Source organism: Pongo pygmaeus, chromosome 19, assembly GCF_028885625.2.
Source record: "Pongo pygmaeus isolate AG05252 chromosome 19, NHGRI_mPonPyg2-v2.0_pri, whole genome shotgun sequence".
NCBI lineage: Eukaryota > Metazoa > Chordata > Mammalia > Primates > Hominidae > Pongo > Pongo pygmaeus.
The window spans coordinates 58,948,978-58,973,036 of NC_072392.2; the positions used below are offsets into that span (position 1 = coordinate 58,948,978).

Here is a 24,059-nt window from a genome sequence, read left to right on the forward strand (position 1 = left end):
GAATTACATTTTTTCTGTTAAAATTAGTTTCTTTTTCACCACAAACTATTATCAAAAGGAGGCCCATATTTTTCACCAGACTACTCTCCCAATATGATCATTTATTCTCTTTGTTGAGGATTAGTTATATGGGTATATTGCAGAGGTGCCTGTTTCATCAGCACGTAATAGAACACGAGAATGTAACATTTCCCTAAGTGAGGATTATGTTAAGCCTGGAAAATGAAAGTAAGTGTAATTAGGACATCCTAAACACAACTGCATTTCCTACATAGAAAAGAAATGGTGACCAATAAGGATAAAATTCTGTTGATCACTAATCAGCAAGAAAATGGTATGAGCTTAAAAAAACTAACCAGAGATTATTTGAAATTGTTTCTATTAAGTAAAAACCCAGATCAGATTTTGAAACTTTTGACTTTGCTTTGCTTCTAGTTTCTTATTTTACTCTTTTCTATAATTGCCAAAGTTCACAAGTAAATAGTTTAAGCTTATTAATTAAAATTTTTACACTTGTCACACTATTGGTTATTGACTAGCTTGGCTCTTGGGAGGCCTGAGATAATTCATTTAAAGTGATGCTCACAGAGACTACCACCTAGTAAACATTCAATAAATGTTAGCTGTCTATCAGTCAGGATAGGTTAGATTATGATGTAATAACAAACAACACAAAGATCTCAAGCAACATCTATCATTTATGCTCACATTTCATTGGTCAAAGCAAATAATATGGCTGGAGTTCAGTAAGGTAGGGATGTAAAATCTTCCCATAGGAATGGGTACCACAAAATGGCCACCAAACATGAGTAAAAATAAAAGAACTGACCAGCTAGTATTAGCACAAGTATGACAATGATGTTTGCCCTTTTTGTTGTTAGTAGTGCTTAACCTCTTGCAAACTGATTTCCACCCCAACCAGTCAATTAAAAAATAAAGACTAGTGATATATTTTGTTTTCCTTTTGCTTCTCTGCAAATTGTATTTTATAAATGCTCTTTCTTCTTCATTCTTTCTGTTAAACCTAAGGGATCCTAAATGGAAGTCAGGATCAAAAAGGTCTAAGAACTAAAGGTCATTTGGTCAAATGGAAATGGCATATACTAGATCTCTCTTTATATTTCTTTTATATTTAACAGATTTCTCCCCAAGCTTCTAAATATTCAATTTCTTTCTTTCCTTCCTTTTCTTCTTTCTTTCATCTCTCTCTTTCCTTCTCTCTGTTTTTTTTTTTTTTTTCTGGTAGAGATGGGGTCTCATTATGTTGCCCTGGCAGGTCTTGAACTCCTGGTCTCAAGCAGGGATCCTTCCTTGGTCTCTCAAAGTGCTGAGACTACAGGCATGAGGCACCATGCCTGGACTTTATTTCTTTTTTAAATACTGGCTTTTTTTTTTTTTTTTTGAGACGGAATTTCGCTCTTGTTGCCCAGGCCAGAGTGCAGTGGTGGAATCTTGGCTCACTGCAACCTCCACCTGCCAGGTTCAACTGATTCTCCTGCCTCAGCCTCCTGAGTAGCTGGGATTACAGGCACCTGTCACCACGCCTGGCTAATTTCTTGTATTTTTAGTAGAGACGGGGTTTCATCATGTTGGCCAGGCTGGTCTCAAATTCCTGACCTCAGGTGATCCACCCACCTCGGCCTCCCAAAGTGCAGAGATTACAGGCATGAGCCACCGCGCCTGGTCAAATACTGGCTTTCTAGTCACTATCATCTAAAACAGTGGGTTTTGGGGGACAAAATCCAACAGATTCATGATTTAAAAAAAACCAAAAACCTCAGCAAACTTGGCATAGAGGGGTACTTCCTCAATCTGGTAAATAATATCTACAAAAACCTACAGCTAATATCATACTTAAGGGTGAGAAACTAGAGGCTTTCCCATTAAGGTTGGGAACAAGGCAGGATGGCCCCTTCATGACTCCTCTTCAACATTATTTTGAAAACCTAACCAATGCAATAAGACAAGAAAGGAAATAACAGGTATACAGATTGGGAGGGTAGAAAAACTGTCTTTGTTCACAGATGACATAATTATCTATGTAGAAAATCATAAGGAATCATCAAAAAAGTCTTGGAGCTATTAAGCAATTACAGCAAGGTTGCAGAATATAAGGTTAGTAAACAACCTTAAGCCAAGTTTTTTCTATATATTAGTAATTAATACTCATGTTCTATCAGAGTATATATTAATACTCATGATCTATCAGAAAATATATTTATATATTTATAAATATAGCATATATAGCATATATATAATATAGCACATATATATATATAGAGAGAGAGAGAGAGCAGTTTTTTAAAAATAATTGCCAAACGGGAACAAACAAGATATCCTTCAATAAGTGAATGGATACACAAACTGGTGGTACATCCATATAGAGGAATATTATTAAATAGTGATGAAAAGAAATGAGGTATCAAGCCAGAAAAAGACAAGGAAAAACCTTAAATGTATATTGCAAAGTGAAAGAGGTCGGTCAGAAAAGGATCATACCCTATATAATTCCAACTATAGTGTCTTCTGGAAAAGGCAAAACTATAGAAACAGTAAAAAGATCAGTGGTTATGAAAGGTTTGGGGGCAGGTGGGGAAGTGGAAAAAAAAGGTGAAGCACACGGCATTTTTAAGACAGTGAAACTATTCTGTATGATACTATAGGTATATACATGACATTATGCATTTGTCAAAACCCATAGACCTGTATAACACAGAGTAGATCCCATAAACTATGGGTTTTAGTTAATAATGTATCAATATTGGTTCCTCAATTGTAACAAATAAATTACACTAATACAATATGTTAATAGTAGAGGAAACTGTGTGGTGGGGAAAGGTGTATGGCAGTGGTCCCCAACCTTTTGGGCACCAGGAACCAGTTTCGTGGAAGACAAGTTTTCCACAGACCTGAGGAGGGGGATGGTTTTGGGATGAAACTGTTCCACCTCAGATGATCAGGCATTAGATTCTCATAAAGAGCATGCAAGCTAGATCCCTCGTATGCACAGTTCACAATAAGGTTTGAGCTCCTATGAGAATCTGATGCTGCTGCTGATCTAACAGGAGGTAGAGCTCAGGCAGTAATTCGAGTGATGGGGAGCGGCTGCAAATACAGATGAAGCTTCACTTGCTTGCCAGCTCGCTGATCACCTACTGCTGTGTGGCCTGGTTCCTAACAGGCCAGGGACCAGTACCGGTCTGTGGCCTGGGGATTAGGGACCCCTGGTGTATTAGAACCCTCTGTCTTTTCTGCTCAATTTTTCTGTAAACCTAAAACTACACTAAACAATAAAGCCTATTATTATTATTATTTTTGTTTTTGAGACAGGGTTTTGCTCTGTTTCCCAGGCTAAAGTGCAGTGGTGCAATCATAGTTCACTGTGACCTTGAGCTTCTGGGCTCAAGCAATCCTCCCTCCTTAGCCTCCCAAGGAGCTAGGACCACAGGCACATGCCACCACACCCAGCAAATTTATTTATCTTTTATTTATTTATGTGTTTTTCAGAAACGAGGTCTTGCTAGGTCTGGTCTTGAACCCATGGTCTCAAGTGATTCTCCTGCCTTGGCCTCCCAAAGCACTGGGAGCACAGGAATGAGTCACCGCGCCCAGCTCTAATAATTTTTTGTTTTGTTTTGTTTTGTAAGCGTTCTCAGTCCTTATAACTTTCCCTTCTCTTTCCATTCAACTACGGGCACCAGCAACCTACCTGGATGAAGTGAGGATCTCATTTAACTTGTAGCATAATTACAGTATACCTTTAAATTTCTCTTATTGCATACTTATAATATGTAATAAATGTGAACAAGTGAACATATAACTGTTTTCTATACAGTTAATGGCATCAAAATCTACCCAGTCACTCAGTAAAAAACCAGTAACTACACAGAAAAATGTTGCAAGATCTCATTCATAGACATACAGATGGGAGGAGATGTAGATCAAAGGATACAAAGTAGCAAATATACAGGCAGAACAAGTCAAAAGATCCAATGTACTCTACATACACTATGAGGACTATAGTTAATAACAATGTATTGTATTCAGTTTTTGCTAAACTAGTAAATTATAGCTGTTCTTGCCATGGGGAGTAAAAACGTAAAAACGTAAAAATGGGTAACTACATGAGATAAAGAACATGTTAATTTTTTCCACAATAGTAACCATTTTACTATATATATTTATATCTTATAACATCATGTTGTATACCTTAAATACACATAAAATATATTAAAACAAAAGGAAATCCAAGAGTTATCTTTCATTCCTTCTTCCTCCATAATAATGTACCACACTCTTGATTGTACTTCTAAAATTTCTCTCATATTTGTCCTCTTTCATCCCAAATGCTATTGCCATTCCAAGCAATCTTTTAAAACATCAAAGGTCTATACCATCTTTTGTCTTCATTTTGCTTGACTTCTCTCTACAAGTTCTCTTTATAAATACTCCTTGCTATCCATTCTTCCTATTACCTCCTGGGAAGCTTGTGTCTCTCATAAGGATAATCCTAACAGCTCCTCTTCTCTCCCACCTTCAATCTATCTCCCACACTATAGCCAGGATTATATATTCATAAATTGCAGATCTGGCTGTTTTACATATACTTAATTTTAGGGCATTTAAAATAATTTTTTTTTTGAGACAAGGTCTCACTTTGTCACCCAGGTTGGAGTGCATGGTGCAATCATAGCTCACTGCAGCCCCTATCTCCTGGGCTCAAGCCATCCTCTCGCTTCAGCCTCCTGAGTAGCTGAGACTAACAGTCCTGTGCCACCACACACGACTAATTTTTGTATTTTTGGTAGAGATGTAGAGATGTGTTGCTCAGGCTGGACTCGAACTCCTAGGCTCAAGTGATCAGCCTGCCTTGGCGTCTCAAAATGCTGGAATTACAGGCATGAGCCATAATTTGAATCTCTTTTGACATTCAGCAGAATCTGCTATCTGGGTTGCTTTTCAGAGTCTTCCAAATTAATTAAATGCTGCAAATGAGTTTCTTAATCTGGTTTTCCCAAGGAATATGAGGACAGGTCTAGACACGAACAGAAAAGTATCCTGTAACCTGTAATTCCTTCTTTTCCTCTCTCCCTCAACCTCTACTAGTGAATGTAGTGTTATTCTACTACGAATGCAGTTATTAGAAAAACAGTGATATGAGTTAATTCCCTAGGATTTATGTCCCTGTTTGAGTTAAATCACCAAGCAAACATGAACATAATTCTAAAGTTCCAAGTTTTAAACTCCCATAAACTTGGAGAAATGATATATTATACATTAATTCCCAAAGCATTCGTCAGATCATTAATTCAGTACTCTTCTGAGCCAAGCAGACAATCATTCCTTAATACTTATCCTAGCTGCTTCAGAGATGAATTCATTATAGCACAGAGATTGCAAGTGCTTGTAGTGATGAATTTTATTCAGCAATGGGTACTGCTTGACAACCTTTCGCCTGTTTTTCCCCAATGAAGATCAAACTGCTTTCAAATATGGAAGTGTTTTCAATTTATTATCTAGGGACAGGAACAGCATGAACAAGCAAGGCACATGGGGCACAAAATTCAATGAGGCACTTACTCATCCATTCTGTATCTGCATGACCCTGAGAGTGCCTATTTATATTTTGTGCCCTCAGTATCTAACTCAACCTCTCTCTAGTTCTAGCTCTGACATTATTCCAGTATATTTGTGAATGTTCAAAGGAAAACTGATCTTCATTCTCTCTTATTTCTTTTTCTTTTTCTTTTTTTTTTTTTTGAGACGGAGTCTTGCTCTGTCGCCCAGGCTGGAGTGCAGTGGCGTGATCTCGGCTCACTGCAAGCTCCACCTCCCAGGTTCACACTATTCTCCTGCCTCAGCCTCCCGAGTAGCTGGGACTACAGGTGCCTGCCACCATGCCCGGCTAATTTTTTTTGTTATCTAGTAGAGACGGGGTTTCACCATGTTAGCCAGGATGGTCTCGATCTCCTGACCTTGTGATCCGCCTGCCTCGGCTTCCCAAAGTGCTGGGATTACAGGCGTGAGCCACTGCGCCTGGCCATTCTCTCTTATTTCAACTAGTAAAAGAATATTTTTCAGAAGGGGCACTTTTTTTTTTTTTGAGACAGTCTTGCTCTGTCACCCAGGCTGGAGTGCACTGGCGCCATCTCCGCTCACTGCAAGCTCCGCCTCCTGGGTTTACGCCATTCTCCTGCCTCAGCATCCTGAGTAGGTGGGACTACAGGCGCCCGCCACCACATCCGGCTAATTTTTTGTATTTTTAGTAGAGACAGGGTTTCACCGTGTTAGCCAGGATGGTCTCGATCTCCAGACCTCATGATCTGCCCTCCTTGGCCTCCCAAAGTGCTGAGATTACAGGTGTGAGCCACTGCGCCCAGCCTAGAAGGGGCACTTTTTATACTTTGGTTTAAAGGGCTCAAGAAAGCATTTAGTTCTACATGTTAATACTCCATCAATTACATTCAATAAGAATACCAAAATAAATATCCAAGTGTGTAAATGATATTAAAGGATGTGAGGGAAGACATCATTTCTCACATGGAATTTTGTATATTTAAATGGACTTCATATATTAAAATAACAATTGCTTAAGCAATTAAATCTAGAAGGAAAAGAAAAACCTTCCACGCTAAACTAATTTAAATAAACAACCTTATTTGCTTAACTGGGGTTTTATCTTTGCTTTTTAAATATTAACCCTAAAGGAAAAACAAAACAGAACTCTAAGTCAAACTTAAAGCACTGACTGGAGGATCAGAATGCTTACAAAACACAAAGGTAATTAAAACAAATCTTAGAAATTTTACTTCTGACGTAAAAGCACCAATAAAAAGATAGGAAATATCATTTTTGCTTATTAAAATAAAATTATTCTTACCAGATAAAGCAGAAAGGTGTGCAGCCCTGTTCCAAGCCCAACAGAAGACAAAATTCCTAAGCCTATCCAGTAGGCATACAAAAGAAACTGTTTCTCTATACGTTGCACATACTGAAAAAAAGGGATGAGGTGAAAACCGTGAATTCTCTATACAGAAATGCGGTATTTATAAACCATCATCAAAATTAAATAAACCAACTAAAATAAGTTTCAAATAGGAAAAAACTAATAAGATTAAAAACCCATTGAAGAGGCCTAATTTCTTTAATATACAATGGCAAAGATGACAAAAAAATTAATTTAACTGGAATAAAGGCCTTATTTCTAAACCTTTAATAAAAGCCTTGTTTCTAAACCTTTAAATTCCTACTATTTACAGGACACAGGAAAAGCAAATTACGAATAAGATAATTTTGAGGATAATTTTAGATATATTTAAAATAAATGCATTTAGAACTGTAAAAACTTCTCTGTGATTAGCAGTAAACTGTTTCAAAATGCCATTCTAGAGTCATTTCTGTGATTGGCAGTAAAGTGCTTTAAAATACCATTCTAGAACCATTTCCTGTTAAAATACATTAATGTTTTGCTATTTTTACAAAAGAGGTTAACAAAGCATCCTATTTTCCCATCAGTAATGTTGTACATGTAGACTACAGGCAAATGAACCTGTCTTTTTATACAAATAAAACGTAATCATCAACCTTGGATGAGAGGCCTACCTATTTGGATGGGTCACAAAAGTATGTTAGAGAAAACAAGAAAACTTTGGCAGTGATTAATGGATTCATGCTGCTATGAATGAAAACCTTCAGGAAAGTTACATTTAAATCTTTGATTACAGGTAGAGTGGCCTGTAATCCCAGCATTTATGGAGGCCAAGGCAGGCAGATCACCTGATGTCAGGAGTTTGAGACCAGCCTGGCCAACGTGGCGAAACGCCATCTCTACAAAAATACAAAAAAAATTAGCTGGGTGTGGTGGCGGGCGCCTGTAATCCCAGCTACTTGGGAGGCTACGGCAGGAGAATCGCTTGAACCCAGGAGGCAGAGGTTGCAGTGAGCTCAGATCACACCACTGCGCTCCAACCTGGGTGACAGAGCGAGACTCTGTCTTTAAAAAAAAAAAATCTTTGAAGGTAAAAGGAATCACATACACCAAATATAAATGCTCAGCAGCCATAAAACATCACAAGAATATTTTTAGTGTATGCCTTTAAAAGTAAAACCTTTGAGATACTAGTTATGAGATAATGTTGAGGGCAGAAATTCTATAAAACCCACATTCGTCCCATTTGAAACTGAGATTAGAGAATTAGAGAATGTGCAAGACTAGAAACAGAATTGCTCGACCTCTCACCTGTTGATGTGCTCCTTCAACATAATACGTAGCTATAAGCACAGCAAGCAGCAGTAAAAAAGACACCACAATGCTTTGACGATGCCATAATCTTAAAAACAAATTAAAAAAAATAAATATCTCACAGTCTCACTTTCAGCATTCATCATTCTCGAAACAATTTCTTGCCGAAACAGTTAGGTTACCTAGCTCAGCTGGGCTGAGCTCTTTTCTTTACACATCATGGCCTCTTGGAGGAACAGAAGGGGGTCAAGGGAAGATACATAGGCAGAGAACCCAAGTTCTTATCATAACCCCCATTGTAGCCTTTTCCTTACCCAAAGCCTGATCTTATTAAACCTCAACTTATAATAATGGAAAAACATTATAGCATAATACAAAGAGCACTGGCCTTCAAGTCAGAGGACCTGGGTCAGAGACCCTTCATGTTGCACTTTCGGTCAGACACTTAACCAATCTGATTCTGTTTCTTGTTTTTAAAATCTTTATTTACTTTTTTTTTTTTTTTTTTGAGATGGAGTCTTACTCTGTTGCTGGAGTGCAGTGGTGCGACCTCAGCTCACTGCAAGCTCCACCTGCCGGGTTCAAGCTATTCTCCTGCCTCAGCCTCCCAAGTTGCTAGGACTATAGGTGTGTGCCACCATGCCCGGCTAATTTTTCTATTTTTAGTAGAGATGGGGTTTCACCATGTTGGCCAGGCTGGTCTTGAACTCCTGTCTTAGTGATCTGCCTGCCTCGGCCCCTCAAAGTGCTGGGATTACAGCCGTGAGCCACCATGCCCGGCCTTTGTTTCTTTTTTTCAGAGACAGGGTCTTGCTCTGTCATCCAGGCTGGAGTGCAGTGGCATGATCTTGGCTCACTGCAACTTCCACCTCCTGGGTTCAAGCTATTCTCCTGCCTCAGCCTCCCAAGTTGCTAGGACTACAGGTGCACGCCACCATGCCTGGCTAATTTTTGTATTTTTAGTAGAGACGGGGTTTCACCATGTTGGCCAGGCTGGTCTCAAATTCCTGACCTCAGGTGATCCACCCACCTCTCAAAGTGCTGGGATTATAGGTGTGAGCCACCATGCCTGGCCTAAAATGTTTATAATGATATACTTGTTTTACCTTCTTTATGGAGTTGCCCTAAGGATCAAAATCAGCTGAAAATGTTACAAAATACTTTATAAACTCTTAGCACAATAAAAATGTTAAGATAATAGTACAGATAATAACTTGGAAGGGCATGCCACAAGATAAGGCATGTAAAAGTTCGACTTGTTCTTTATGGTACTTGAAACAGGGCTTACAAGTACTAAATTTAAAGACAGAACACATTTCCATGGCAGAGTTCTTTTTCATTGGCTCAAACTATCAGTAAAACTGCCACGTATGCTGAACCTTGCCCTGCTAAAGAATCAGCGTATCTAAATTACACAGACCTGATTTCTCCTGACGGTAAAATCAGGAGAGAAAATAAAAATCATATTTTTCAGTGTTCTCCACTGCAGATTCAACATGAAAAAACAGTGGACAACTGTGATAATCCAGTAAACAAACAGCAAATAGCAATGTCTTTCCCTAATCTGTTTTTCTTCAACCTAAAGAAAGGAGAATAAATATGTTCCTATGGTAATATTCTAAAGGTAATTAATCCATTTTGATGGAGTAGAGGGCAGAAAGTAAGAGATTACTGAGGATTTTTTAAATGAGTAAATGAGGTGTATGTAAAAGGTAGTGGGAGAAGACTCTTTACTTTGAGGTCCATTCCTTCAAGATTACAAGGATTTCCAGAGAAAAATACTGCAAGGTAATGAGCGGCTGTCTCCACAGGACAATATTCTGCCTTTCTTCCCGCTCCCTCCTCTTCTTTTCATTCACTGAAGAGGGGTCTGAAAAACAATAGTGCAGAGATTAGAACAGAATTTCTAACATTTATGCTTATTCTCTTCAATCACTTTAGATGAAAAGAGTTTTGTTTATCTCCCAAATAACAACTAATAGCAAGTCCTAGAGTCTTGTGAAAAATGGCAACTAGTAGTACCTATAATCTCAGCACTTTGGGAGGCTGAGGAGGGTGGATCACTTGAGGTCAGTAGTTCAAGACCAGCCTGGCCAACATGGTGGAACTTCATCTCTACTAATAATACAAAAATTAGCTGGGCATGGTGGTACACGCCTGTAATCCCAGCTACTCGGGAGGCTGAAGCACAAGAATCCCTTGAACCTGGGAGGCAGAGGTTGCAGTGAACTGAGATTGTGCCACTGAAGACCAGCCTGGATAACAGAATGAAAGAGACTCTGCCTCAAAAAAAAATTTAAAAAGGCAACTAGTCCAAACTCAGCATAGAAAGGAGATGAGACAGTAGTTCCCCCTTATCCACAGTTTCAGTAACACATGGTCAACTATGGTCTGAAAATAATAAATGGAAAAAAATTCTGAAAATAAGCGATTCATAAGTTTTATTGTTTTAAATTTATTTTTATTTTTTTAAGAGACAGGGTCTCCATTCTGTTGCCCAGGCTGGAATGCAGTGGCATAATCACAGCTCACTTTAAACTCCAACTCCTGGGGTCAAGTGATCCTCCCACCTCAGCCTCCCAAGCAGCTAGGACTACAGGTGTGTACCACCGCACCCAGCTAATATTTTTGGTTTTTGTGGAGACACAGTCTCACAACGTTGCCTGGGCTCATCTGAAACTCCTGACCTTAAGTGATCTGCTCGCCTTGGCCTCCCAAAGTGCTGGAATTACAGGTGTGAGCTACTGCAGCCAAGCCCCTAAGTTTTATATTGTATGCTGTTCTGAGTAGTACAATAAAATCTTGCCAGTCCTGCTCCATCCAGCCCAAGACCTGATTCATCCCTTTGTTTAGCACATCCGCGCTGTATATGTTACCCCATTACTATATACAGAACAACATAGTATTTTTTCCTATATCCACTAGGGGTCATGGAATGTATCCCTCATGGATAAGGGGGCTACTATATTATAGTTGCCATTTCTTAATTAGTGCTACCTAGAGAACAATTGAGGCAAAACCAACTCCCTGCCTTGATAAACATCAGAACCTTTTGTAGAGGATGTCCTAAAGAAATGGTATTGAAAATTCCAGCAGTTGAATTTGGGATAGAGCTATAGATTTTGGGAAAATTACTGAAATAAGTCTAAATTGGTCCACCTTCTATGAAGGGCATTCTATCAACCTAGGATCATATTACAGAACAAAGTGGTTTAGATCGCAAAAATGGTGAGGCAAACTAGTTGGTTCCAATCCTGGCTCTGCCTTCTACTAGTCGCATGATCTTGGGCAAGTTAGTTAATACTTTTGTGTCTCAGTTTTCTCTTCTGTAAAATGGGGATCACAATAGTACATACTTTTCAGGGTCATTGTAAGGATTAAATGAGCTCATATATGTAAAGTTCTCAGAAGAGTTTAACACTTAGTAAGTGTCCAATTAAGATTAGCTATTAATTATCACCATCTATTGAAATTACAAAATGCTTTTGTTTTTGTTTTTTTGAGACAGGGTCTCATTCTGTTGCGCAGGCTGGGGTGCAGTGGTAGCACGATTTCGGCTCACTGCAACCTCCACCTCCCTGGTTAAAGTGGTTCTCCTGCCTGAGCTTCCCGAGTAGCTGGGATCACAGGCATCTGCCACCACGCCCGGCTAGTTTTTTTTGTATTTTTAGTAGAGATGAGGTTTCACCATGTTGGCCAGGCTGGTTTCAAACTCCTGACCTCAAGTGATCCGCCCACCTCGGCCTCCCAAAGTGCTGGGATTACAGGTGTGAGCCACCACGCCCAGCACAAAATGCATATACACTGTAAACCAGTAATTCCATTTCTAGGAATGATTAGGTATAAGGTGAAATGACTTGCATACCACAGCATTATTTGTACTAGCAAAAAATAATAACATATATTACCAACAGAGGACAGAAGAGTGATTAAAGTATGGCACACTCATACAATGGAAAGAAAAACTAAGCAGCCATAATAAAGAATATATATATATTTTTTGGGACAGGGTCTTGCTCTGTCGCCCAGGCTGGATTGCAGTGGTGTGATCGCAGCTCACTGCAGCCTTGTGGGCTAAATCGATACTCTCACCTCAGTCTTTCCAGTAACTAGCTAGAACTTGAGTAGCTAGCTAGAACTATAGGTGCATACGATCACATCCAGCAAACTTTTAAAATCTTTTGTAGAGATAAGGTTTCCCTGTGTTGTCCTGGCTGGTCTCAAACTCCTGGGCTCAAGAGATCCTCCCACCTTGGCCTCCCAAAGTGTTGGGATTATAGGCGTGAATCACCACGCCCAGCCTAAGAATCAGTTTTTCATGTACAGTTATAGCACAATCTCTAAAATATTAAAAAACACATGGTACAAAAGAGTAAGTATGACATGCTAATGTTAATTTTAAATTCCAATGGGGTGAGCAGTAGAGGAAGAAAATACAAATGTATGTGCTTGCTAAAAGGAAAGAAAAAAATAGCACACAAAAGCTCCTAATGGGAAGACACTATGATGTATGCAATGCCCATCTCTGAATCCTGAAACTCTTGGTGAAATTGCCAAGTTTACTGACAACCAAAGTAACCCAAAAGTCAGATCAGTGCTGCAAAACGTCCTCTGCAAGGCAATATGGTGATTAAAACAAACAAATGAGGCCGGGCACGGTGGCTCATGCCTGTAATCCCAGCACTTTGGGAGGCCAAGGTGGGTGGATCACTTGAGGTCAGGAGTTCAAGACCACCCTGGCCAACATGGTGAAAACCCATCTCTACTAAAAATACAAAAATTGGCTGGGCGTGGTGGTGCATGCCTTTAATTCCAGCTACTCGGGAGGCTGAGGCAGAATTGTTTGAACCTGGGAGGCACAGGTTGCAGTGAGCCGAGATCGCACCATTGCACTCCAGCCTGGTGACAGACTGAGACTCCGTCTCAAAAAGCAAACAAACAAACAAACAAATGAAAACTACGATTTCAGATTCCTTGCACTTCCTCTAAAAGAAGAGAATTGCTGTGAAAATATTACCACACTAGAGTATTATTTGCCATGTGTTTGAGATGTCAAACAATTTAAAAGCTAAAAAAAAAAACATTATGATTACAAGAAAAGAAAAACTTTTTTTCATTTTCCTTTAAATGCATGAAGGAAAGTTTCTACTTAAATCCATATTAATAAATCCATATTAATAGAAGTCATCATTTTCAGGGTAACTGTATAAACAGGAGTCAAATACACTGAAATTTACCACAAATTCCAATTTGGCTAAAATATGAGTTTATTCATCTCAAACTATAATTTTAAAATAAATTTTTAAATAATATTCACATTCTAACTTTTTTGATAACTATATTTAAGAACAGTGTAGTAAGTTTATAATCTACTTCTAGAATTACAAAATAGCACAATAAAATTGAGCACTGAGCAAAGCCAAATAAACACTGACCATACTACAAGATTAACAAGTAATAATCTTGTACTTGGAACACTGTTTATGTGATTGTGGCCAGGCTGCTTCTGCCATCACTATGAAATATCACCTTACAGGCCCTGACTGACCCATAATTTAATTTACTAAGAAGATAATATAAGATTAAAAATATAAGAAGTAATATATCTCTATTTTATTCCAATGAAAATTATATCATTTAAACCCATAGCACTCCTCCCTCCAAACCATCAAAATTTACCTGTGAAATTTCCATTATGTTGTTCCTTGTTCATTGCTACACGTCTCTGGTCACAATTTTTTCCATTCTCTGCCATTTCATAGATCAGTAACTCTTGAGGAGCTAATACAGCAAAATAAAATCCAGCAATACATTACAAACTTCTGCTGTGTAGCTGTGACTGAATAACACTGAATACAGGAATAACATCACAGTAATAACCCACACGATATGTATGATGTGTTTACACTTTTTTCTTTTATAACCAAAATTTGAACAATTTATATAGTTATTCTATTGAACAATTTATATAGATATTCTAATACAAATAGTAAAAATATAAAAGCCATATAGTTGTAAACCTTTTTCTAGTAGTTATTTCAGGGATCTTCCAGATTGAAATTTGGAGGTAATTTGTCCACAGAAGGAGGCTATCAAGCACTAGCACCTCCAAATGTTAACACACTGTAAGGTCTAACATCCTTCTAATTTACAATTAAATATCATACTACTATGTACTCAAAATTAACCTTATCATTTTTACCTTTTTACAGTTTTCTTTCATATTCCCTTTAACATTATTACATAAAAATAGAATATACTACAAAAGATGCTGCAACTGTTGATACATAAATCTAAGATCATAGACCAGTTTTATTTAGGAAACAATTCTACTGAATAAAATGATATGGGCAAAAAAAAAACAAAAACTTGAAATGTTTAAGATAGTTAAATGTACTTTATAACATGTTTCATACTACAGGTATCAGTACTTTTAATGTAATACAACATATAAAAACCAGGTTGCCTGTGATTGTATCATTCTTCAGGTGTTAGTAAAGCAAAACTTTCTACTCAAAAAGCACATCACTTCAATAAAAGGCTAAAATGCTGAGTCCTTAATACAATATTAAAACTTGCCCAGACACTTATAAAAAGACAACTGGGGCCGGGTGCAGTGACTCATGCCTATAATCCCAGCACTTTGGGAGACCAAGGCGGGATAATCGCTTGAGGTCAGGAGTTTGAGCCCAGCCTGGACTACACAGTGAGATCCCATCTCTACATAAGATAAATAAATTAGCCAGGAGTGATGACCCATGCCTGTAGTTCTAGTTGCTCAGGAGGCTGAGGTGGGAGGATAGCTTGAGCTCAGGAGTGAAAGGCTACAGTGAGGTATGATTGTACCACTGCATTACAGCCTGGGCAAAAGGGAGACCCTGCTTCAAAAAAAAAAAAGAAAGTGAAAATAAATACAACCCACAGGAGAAAGTATTTACAAATCATATACGTTTCATAAGAAGCGTGTATCAGGCCTGCAAACTCTTACAACTCAGTAATAAAAAGCAAATAATCCAATTAATAAATGGACAGCAGAGCTGCACAGATATTTCTCCAAAGATAAACAAATTGCTAATAAGCACATAAAAAGATGTCTAACATCTTTAGCCATCAAGGAAATGCAAATTAAACCACAATGACATACAATCTCATACCTGTTAGGATGGTTATTGTAAAAGACAGATAATAGGCCAGGTGCGGTGGCTCACGCCTGTAATCCCAGCACTTTGGGAGGCCAAGGCAGGCAGATCATGAGGTCAGGAGTTCAAGACTAGCCTGCCCAACATGGCGAAACCCCATCTCTACTAAAAATACAAAAATTAGCCCAGCGTGGTGGTGGGCGGCTGTAATCCCAGCTACTCGGGAGGCTGAGGCAGGAGAATCGCTTGAACTCCCGAGGCGGAGGTTGCAGTGAGCCAAGATTGTGCCATTGCAGCCTGGGCGACAGGAGCAAGATTCTGTCTCAAAAAAAAAAAAAAAAAGAAGAAAAAAGAAACAAAAACAAAAAGATAATAATAACAAGTGTTAGTGAGGATGTGGAGAAATCTAAACTGCTGGTGGGAATGCAAAAGAGTTCAGCTGCTTTGGAAAACAATCTGTCAGTTCCTCAAAAGGTAAAATACAGTTACCATATGACTCAGCAATTCAGGAATGTTCATAGTGACACTGTTAACAGACAAAAGGTTTTTTTTTTTTTTTTTTTTTGAGATGGAGTCTCACTGTGTCGCTCAGGCTGGAGTGCAGTGGCATGATCTTGGCTCACTGCAACCTCTGCCTCCCGAGTTCAAGTGGTTCTCCTGCCTCAGCCTCCCAGGTAACTGGGATTACAGGTGCCCGCCACCATGCCTGGCTAATTTTTGTATTTTTAGTAGAGACGGGGTTTCACCATGTTGGTTAGGCTGGTCTTGAACTCCTGACCTTGTGATCTGCCTGCCTCGGCCTCCCAAAGTGCTGGGATTACAGGCGTGAGCCACCGCGCCTGGCCTATAACCCAAATGTATTATCAACTGATGAAAGGATATAGGAAATATGGTATATGGTATACCCAAACAATGAAATATTAGCCATAAAAAGAAATAAAGTAGTAATACATACTACTGCATCAATGGAGTCTGAAAATATGCTAAAGTGAAAGAAGTCAGTCACAAAAGACTACTTGTTATGATTCCCATTTATATGAAATTTCCAGAATATGCATATCCATAATAACAGAAAGTGGATTAGCAGATTAGCTGGAGAAAAGTGGGGAGTAGCTGCCAATGAGTTGTGAGTTTTTTTTCTGGGGTGATGATAATGTTCTAAAATTGTTTTGATAGTTGCATAGATGTGAATATACCATTTAAATGGGTGAATTATATGATATGTGAATTATGCTTCAATAAAGCTGTTTAAGAATAGTCACCAGCAGGAACTATCCAAACTTCCAAATATTCATAGCAAATATATGTTATGAATACATATGAATAATATATTCATAGAAAAAGAATGGTATACTGTTCTACAAACCTCATTTATTCATTCATTCATTTAGTTATGTTGCCCAGGCTGGTCTCGAACTCCTGGCCTGAAGCGATCCTCCTGCCCCAGCTTCCCAAAGTGGTGGGATTCCAGGCATGAGCCACTACCCATGCTTCTCTATATTTAATAGAAGACCCAAGAGTATTAGGAGTATTCTCATGGCCAAGTGGCTCAAATTTTTATATTTTATGAGCAGATTCAGTGACAGTTTAGAATTCAAAGTCAGATATATGAGTTAGGGGGTTATATTATTAAGAAAGAAAATTCATGAAATCACTTGATAAGATGCTTGTATAAGGTTTGTTTACCTATTCACTCAACAAATACTAACTGAACACTTTGTATGTGCCAAGAGTCATGCTAGATTTATATTTAGCTGATCAGAATATGATATAGTCATGGATCCAATCTTCCTGTAGTTTGATAGCTGGTGCTAATTTATTCCTTGACTAAACTCTAACTATTGTAACTATTTTCAAAATTTATGCCTCATAAAGGAAAACAAGTGAAAGACTATAAAAATCACTAGAAAAAAAAGCACACATTCATCACTGTAATATTCTCCTTTTTAAGATACAATCCATTTGTGTATACCTTTGTGTTGTTGTCTTCGATGCTGAATAAGCAAATAAACACATCAAGAAATAAAATATAGGCTTCTATTAGTATAGACAGCCTTAAGTAGACAATCATAAGATTTAAAATCTGAAAAATCTGGATTTGATCCCAGATTTGCCACTGATTAGTTGTGTGATCTTAAGCAAAGTTTCATTTTCTTTAGTCCTTCATTGTTTGGATTCACAAAATGAGGACAATAATTGCCACTTTCAAATGATTGATGTGTAGATGAAATAATCTATGTATACATGTGTATGTTTGTTGATATGCACACATATGTGACTATAAATGCCAATACGTCAAAAGAGTAGGAGGTAATAAACGTACAAAATGCCTAAACTATAAAAAACAACTTCACAGCACATGCCTCATTGTTATTGTATCAGTGATGCCAGTGTTGTTCATTCAGCTCTCATTTTAAAAGTTCTGGGGTCTCCAATGGGCACTGAGGATACAAATATGAATAGGATAAGGAGGTCCCTGTCCTCAAGAGGATCACAGTCTGGTAAAGAAGCCAAATGAACACAAGAAATCAATTATAACAGAATGGGATGAAATAGGCATTTTAATAAAATTAGATGAAAAGACAATGTTTTAGTCAGGTCTTAAGAGTCTAACAGGGCAGGGCATGATGGCTCACGCCTGTAATCCCAGCATTTTCGAAGGCTGAGGTGGGTGGATCACGAGGTCAGGAGATCAAGACCATCCTGGCTAACACAGTGAAACCCTGTCTCTACTAAAAATACAAAAAAATAGCCGGGCGTGGTGACGGGCACCTGTAGTCCCAACTACTCGAGAGGCTGAGGCAGGAGAATGGCGTGAACCCAGGAGGCAGAACTTGCGGTGAGCGGAGATCGCGCCACTGCACTCCAGCATGGGCGACAAAGCAAGACTCCGTCTCAAAAAAAAAAAAAAAACAAAACAAAAAGTCTAACAGACTGGAGAAATTTGTAAATCTCTCTAAACATCAGTTTTTCTTAATTTGTAAAACAGAGATAACATGACACACATCAGAGGGTTGAGGATTAAATAAGATAATGTACATAAAATACTAACATATTGCCTCACCTTTCACGTGACCTCAATATATACTAGCTATGATGAAGATCGTGAAGTAGAAAGCACTATGGGAGCTCACAGGCAATATATTCAGACCAGTTCATAGAAGCTGAAAGTTTGACTCTGCAAACTTAAGTCATACTTGTGTGAAGATTCAGCCAAAAGATAATGCAGCCCAAGCAATTACAAAACAATAACAACAAAAACCAAAGATGCTAGAGCATCACAATAGGTTTACAAAATGGAAATCTATTTCACAAATCTGAATTTTATTAATAAAAAAATCAACTGAGGATGTTTGAAATGGAACCATATAAAAAAGTTCATGATTTTCCATCTGCCAGTCATTTAACTTGAAGCCATACTTAAGTTCTGCAAATACTTAAAACTATGTGGGTTTGGCCAGGTGCAGTGGCTCATGCCTGTAATCCCAGCACTTTGGGAGGCTGAGGCGGGCAGATCACCCGAGGTCAGGAGTTCGAGACCAGCCTGGCCAACATGGCGAAACCCTGTCTCTACTAAAAATACATAAATTAGCTGGGTGTGGTGGCTTGCACCTGTAATCCCAGCTACTTGGGAGGCTGAGGCAGGAGAATCGCTTGAACCCAGGAGGTGGAGGTCGCAGTGAACTGAGATTGCACCACTGCACTCCAGCCTGGGCAACAGAGCAGGACTCCATCTCAAAAAAACAAAAACAAAACCAAAAAAAACTATGAGTGTTCATATTCAGCCAAATCCTATAGGCAATATCTTTAAAAAATATTTTGAAGATATTTAAACATTTGTAAATATCTAAATATATGATAAATATTTACAAATAAGATATTTAAGGATATTTAAGATATTTTAAAGCCAGCCATTCATCTCTATCACAGTAAGTAAAATTTATTTAATTTGTGATGAAAAGATAAACAGGGCACAAAAGGGTTTGCCTTATAAATAACATTCTAAAACCTTTCTCCTACAAAACACTGATAATTGAACTCATTTGCCCCTATTTACTCTTTCCCATAGTGTCATTGTTTTACCCAAAACATTTTGGGTCTATGAGTGCGTACTTATAACAATGGTATTGCACAATTATTTGAAGGTTTTGTTTTTAAGCTATTGCAACAGGAGTTTTCATTTGAGCAAATAATGTGTTCTTACACAACGTGCTAAAAAAGAACAGCATACTGACATTTCCTTCTCCAAAATTCTCTCTAGAAAACATAATAGTCTGAAATTTTGTTTTGTAAGAAATAACCCAGGGAACGAAGTTATTTTCATCAGTCTATTTCTTCATAAACAAAATAAATTTGCAGTTTAAAAAACAACTTTTCAAAACCTTCTTGCCATTCCCAAAAGAAGGAAACAAAGCAGAAGGCCAAACAAGAGAGCCACTGAGGTTCTAAACAGTTAAGCTTGTAAAAGCATCAAACCCCCTTTTTTTTTTTGGCATTTTGACCATTTAGGATGATTTAAAACCATCCCAAGTATGAAACAGCCAAAATAAAAGAACCACTAGTGTTTTATAGTTAAGCTTATAAAAACTTCAAAGCTTTTCTGCATTTTAACCATTTTGTAAAGGATTTAACATTTTTCCTTGCCTTTCAAAATTCCCTTGAAAACACCCTCAATTACTTTGCCTCTTCTTCCCCCAATCATACGTACTGTAAAACTTTGTAAAACTGCAATGCCTCCAGAATCTTCTGCATTCTTATGATCTGTCTAAGCAGCCGAACATAACTGAAGAAAATCACACAATTACAAAGCCACTTCAAATTCTTAATTCAACAAATATATACCAATGGTCCATTATGTGCCAGTTATTATTATTATTATCATTATTATTTTGAGACAGTCTCGCTGTGTTGCCCAGGCTGGAGTGCAGTGGCACGATCTCGGTTCACTGCAACCTCTGCTTCCCAGGTTCAAGTGATTCTCCTGTCTCAGCCTCCCAAGTAGCTGGGACTACAGGCACCCGCCACCACGCCTGGCTAATTTTTGTTGTTGCTTTTTTTTTTGAGACAGTCTCATTCTGTCGCCCAGGCTGGAGTGCACTGGCACCATCTCGGCTCACTGCAAGCTCCACCTCCCGGGTTCATGCCATTTTCTTGCCTCAGCCTCCCGAGTAGCTGGGACTACAGGCGCCCGCCTCCAGGCCCGGCTAATTTTTTTGTATTTTTAGTAGAGACGGGGTTTCACTGTGTTAGCCAGGATGGTCTCCATCTCCTGACCTCGTGATCAGCCCACCTTGGCCTCCCAAAGTGCTGGGATTACAGGCGTGAGCCACCATGCCCTGCCTATTATTATTTTTGAGACAAAGTCTCACTCTGTTACGCAGGCTGGCGTGCAATAGCACAATATTGGCTCACTGCAACCTCTGCCTCCCGGATTCAAACAATCCTCCTGTCTCAGCCTCCCAAGTAGCTGGGACTACATGTGTGCACCACCACGACAGGCTAATTTTTATAGAAATGGGGTTTCACCATGTTGTCCAGGCTGGCCTCAAACTCCTGGGCTCAAGTGATCTGCCCATCTCAGCCTCCCAAAGTACTGGGATTACAGGCTTGAGCCACTGTGCCTAGCCCAGTTATTAAGATGCCAAAGCTCAAACCTAAAACTGATGATTCCTGCTAATAAACTTTTTTTTTTTACTTTGACAACTATTTCATTCTTTGTTTTTGCTCCCAAAACGTTTTACCCTCCTTTTTCCTTTCTTATTTTCAGACATTGACTTTCTTTTTTCTTTTTCTTTTCTTTTTTTTTTTTGAGACAGGGTCTCACTCTGTCCCCCAGGCTGGAGTACAGTGGTGCAATCATGGCTTACTGCACCCTCGACCTCCTGGGTTCAAGTGATCCTCCCACTTCAGCCTCCCGTGCAGCTGGAACTACAGGAACATGCCAACATGTCCAGCTAATTTTTGTATTTTTAGTAGAGACTGGGTTTCCCCACGTTGCCCATGCTGGTCTTGACCTCCTAGGCTCAAGTGATCCCCCTGCCTTGGCCTCCCAAAGTGCTGGGATTACAGGCATGAACCGTATCCAGCCCTGTTACATTTTTTTAAATAACAAAAGCAGTGAGAGAATTCACCAATCCCACTACTACTAAGCCTACTAAAATATTTATACTTCACCCATGTCAGCATTCTTTCTCTCTTTATGACTTGGCAGTGTCCTCTACTTACCAAAGGCCATTATGTCAATATATATATATCGTTTCCTTCCTCCTTCTCAGGGACTTTGCTCCTTCTGTTCTCACTGTGTAATCAATCTTTACCCCTTTATTGTCACCAGAAAATAAGTATTCAGCATTTCCCATTTTTCATTCCTTCTTCATAAAGTTCTCAAAAGAGTTGCCTACATATACAGGCTCCACTTACTCATCACCAAATTTCTGTCTGATCCATTGTGATATGACTTCTGCTCCGACAAATAAAAATAAATTGCTTTTGTGAAGATTATCGATTACCTCCATTTGCCAAATCCAAAGGACACGTCTTACTGAATCTCTTACCTTCGCCGAATACAAGTATCCACTCCCTATTTCTTGAAATACTTTCATTTTTCTTCCTATTTCTCTGACGGCTCCCCCTGCTCTATGTCCTGGGGTTCTTCAAAGCCTGGCCCTAGATTCCTTTCTGTGTTCCCTTTATATTCTCTCCCTAATGATGTCATCTATTCACTCAGCCTTAAATACCCCCTACATACTGACAATTCTTTCTTTCAAAGGCAAAATGATGTTGCCATACTGCTTTATGAAAGTGCTTTATGAATATGCTGTAAAAATAATTAGAATCACAGAAGGAACTTTAGAGAATATCAAGCCTATTCCACTTATTTACAGATAAGCATCTCAGAGGTAAGGGACTTGTATAATGCCACAGAACAAGTTAGTGACAAACCTGGAGGCAGGACCCAGATACAACGGTGATCTTAGGAGTACACCGACCTATTGGGAAGACAACCCCACCCTCCAAACTAAATCAAAAGTTATTTTTCTGAGAATTTTGAAAGGGACAAGCTCAATCTAGAAAAGAGACGTAATGTAAGAGCTGGCCCCAAAATGTGATTTAGGAGTTAAAGACTCAAATCTTTTTTCCTGAGACAGTCTTGCTCTGTCACCTAGGCTGGCGTGCAGTGGAGCAATCACAGCTCACTGCAACCTCCACCTTCCAGGTTCAAGCCATTCTCCTGCCTCAGTCTCCCCACTAGCTGGGATTACAAGCATGTGCCCCCCCAGGCCCGGCTAATTTTTTTGTATTTTTTAGTAGAGACGGGGTTTCACCATGTTGGCCACACTGGTCTTGAACTCCTGACCTCAGGCAATCTGCTAGCCTCGGCCTCCCAAAGTGTTGGGGTTACGGGCATAAGCCACTGTGCCCAGCCTAAGACTCAAATCTAATCAAATTGGGAGTACAGGTTGCTGTAAGTTTTTTATGTTACACTGGGGGGCATTATTAGGCTGGGCTCATAACCATAAAATTATTAACCAAACTGCCTGAAAAAAAATAATTTAAGGGGACTGGTTTTATGATAAAAGAGAAGTTCAACAAAACAAAATAGTAAGTCTATCTCCAGCACAGTGCAGCAGAAGTTAGCCTATATAAATCTCCTATCTACTGGGGCACACAGCATCATGATTACCAAGGGCTTTGATCATCTTACCATCCACCTTTGAGTTCATGCTCCCAAACAGTATTTTGTTTATAACCTGACTTCTCATGCTGATTAGCTATAAGGAGAGTATATGCTTGTAATGGGCTGAATTGTGCCCCCCCAAATTCATATGGTGAAGTCCTAACACTCGTGTGACTATAATTTGGAGATACTGCCTTTAAGAAGGTAATTAAGGTAAATGAGGTAATAAGGGTGGTACTCTAATAAGGACTCACGTCCTTATTGGAAGAAGCACCAGACAGCTTTCTCTTCTACCTGGACACAGAGGAAAGACTATGTAAGGACATAGAGAGAAGATGGCTGTCTGTAAGCCAGGAAGAGAGTCCTCACCAGAAATAAACCCTGCTGGCACCTTCATCTTGGACTTGCAGCCTACAAAACTGGGAGAAAAACAATTTCTGTTGTTTAAACAGAGACGGGGTTTTGCCATGTTTTGTCTGTGGTATTCTGTTATGACAACCCTGGCAGAGCAATACAATGTTGATTAGTATAAATAAGGGTATCCAGATTGCAGAATAGTTTTGTTTGTTTTGTTTTGTTTGTAGAGACAGAGTCTCACTATGTTACCCAGAGTGATCTTCTGGGTACCAAGTGATCCTCCTGTCTCAGCCTCCCAAAGTGCTGGGATTACATACAGGTGTGAGCCATCTTGTCTAGCTAGACTACCTTTTATCCAGAAAAACCTGATGTATTTTACTGCATGTGTCTTCAAACTGCCACAGTGACTAATCTAGCATCAACATACCCTGTTAATCTTACTTATTATCATCTTCGTCATGACCCATTTTATAGGGAAAAAGGAAAACTTGGTGGCTGAAAGCTGCCAATACGTCCTGACTTACTAGTTATATGACTTTAGGTTAAATAATTTGCATTTGTGCATATGTGTAAAATATCCCCATCCTTATTTTTCTTTTTTGAGACGGAGTTTCGCTCTTGTCGCCCAGGCTGGAGTGCAATG

General features: G+C 38.9%; 1 protein-coding gene across 3 annotated transcripts in view; it reads right to left on the reverse strand.

Annotated features, from left to right (window-relative positions):
* Nucleotides 1-24,059, reverse strand: part of VMP1 (vacuole membrane protein 1) — a 135,347-nt gene that overhangs the window by 97,496 nt on the left and 13,792 nt on the right. For 2 of the 3 annotated variants that reach the window (XM_054459516.2, XM_054459512.2), the window contains exons 2-5: nucleotides 13,922-14,023; nucleotides 9,977-10,112; nucleotides 8,240-8,330; nucleotides 6,881-6,991 (exon numbers count right to left, since the gene is read on the reverse strand). In XM_054459516.2, coding sequence (XP_054315491.1) covers nucleotides 6,881-6,991; nucleotides 8,240-8,330; nucleotides 9,977-10,112; nucleotides 13,922-13,997 — 414 coding nt within the window. In that variant the 5' untranslated portion in view covers nucleotides 13,998-14,023. Of the gene's footprint in view, nucleotides 1-6,880; nucleotides 6,992-8,239; nucleotides 8,331-9,976; nucleotides 10,113-13,921; nucleotides 14,024-16,747; nucleotides 16,877-24,059 lie in introns of all 3 variants that reach the window. The other variant, XM_054459514.2, reaches the window with a different exon arrangement.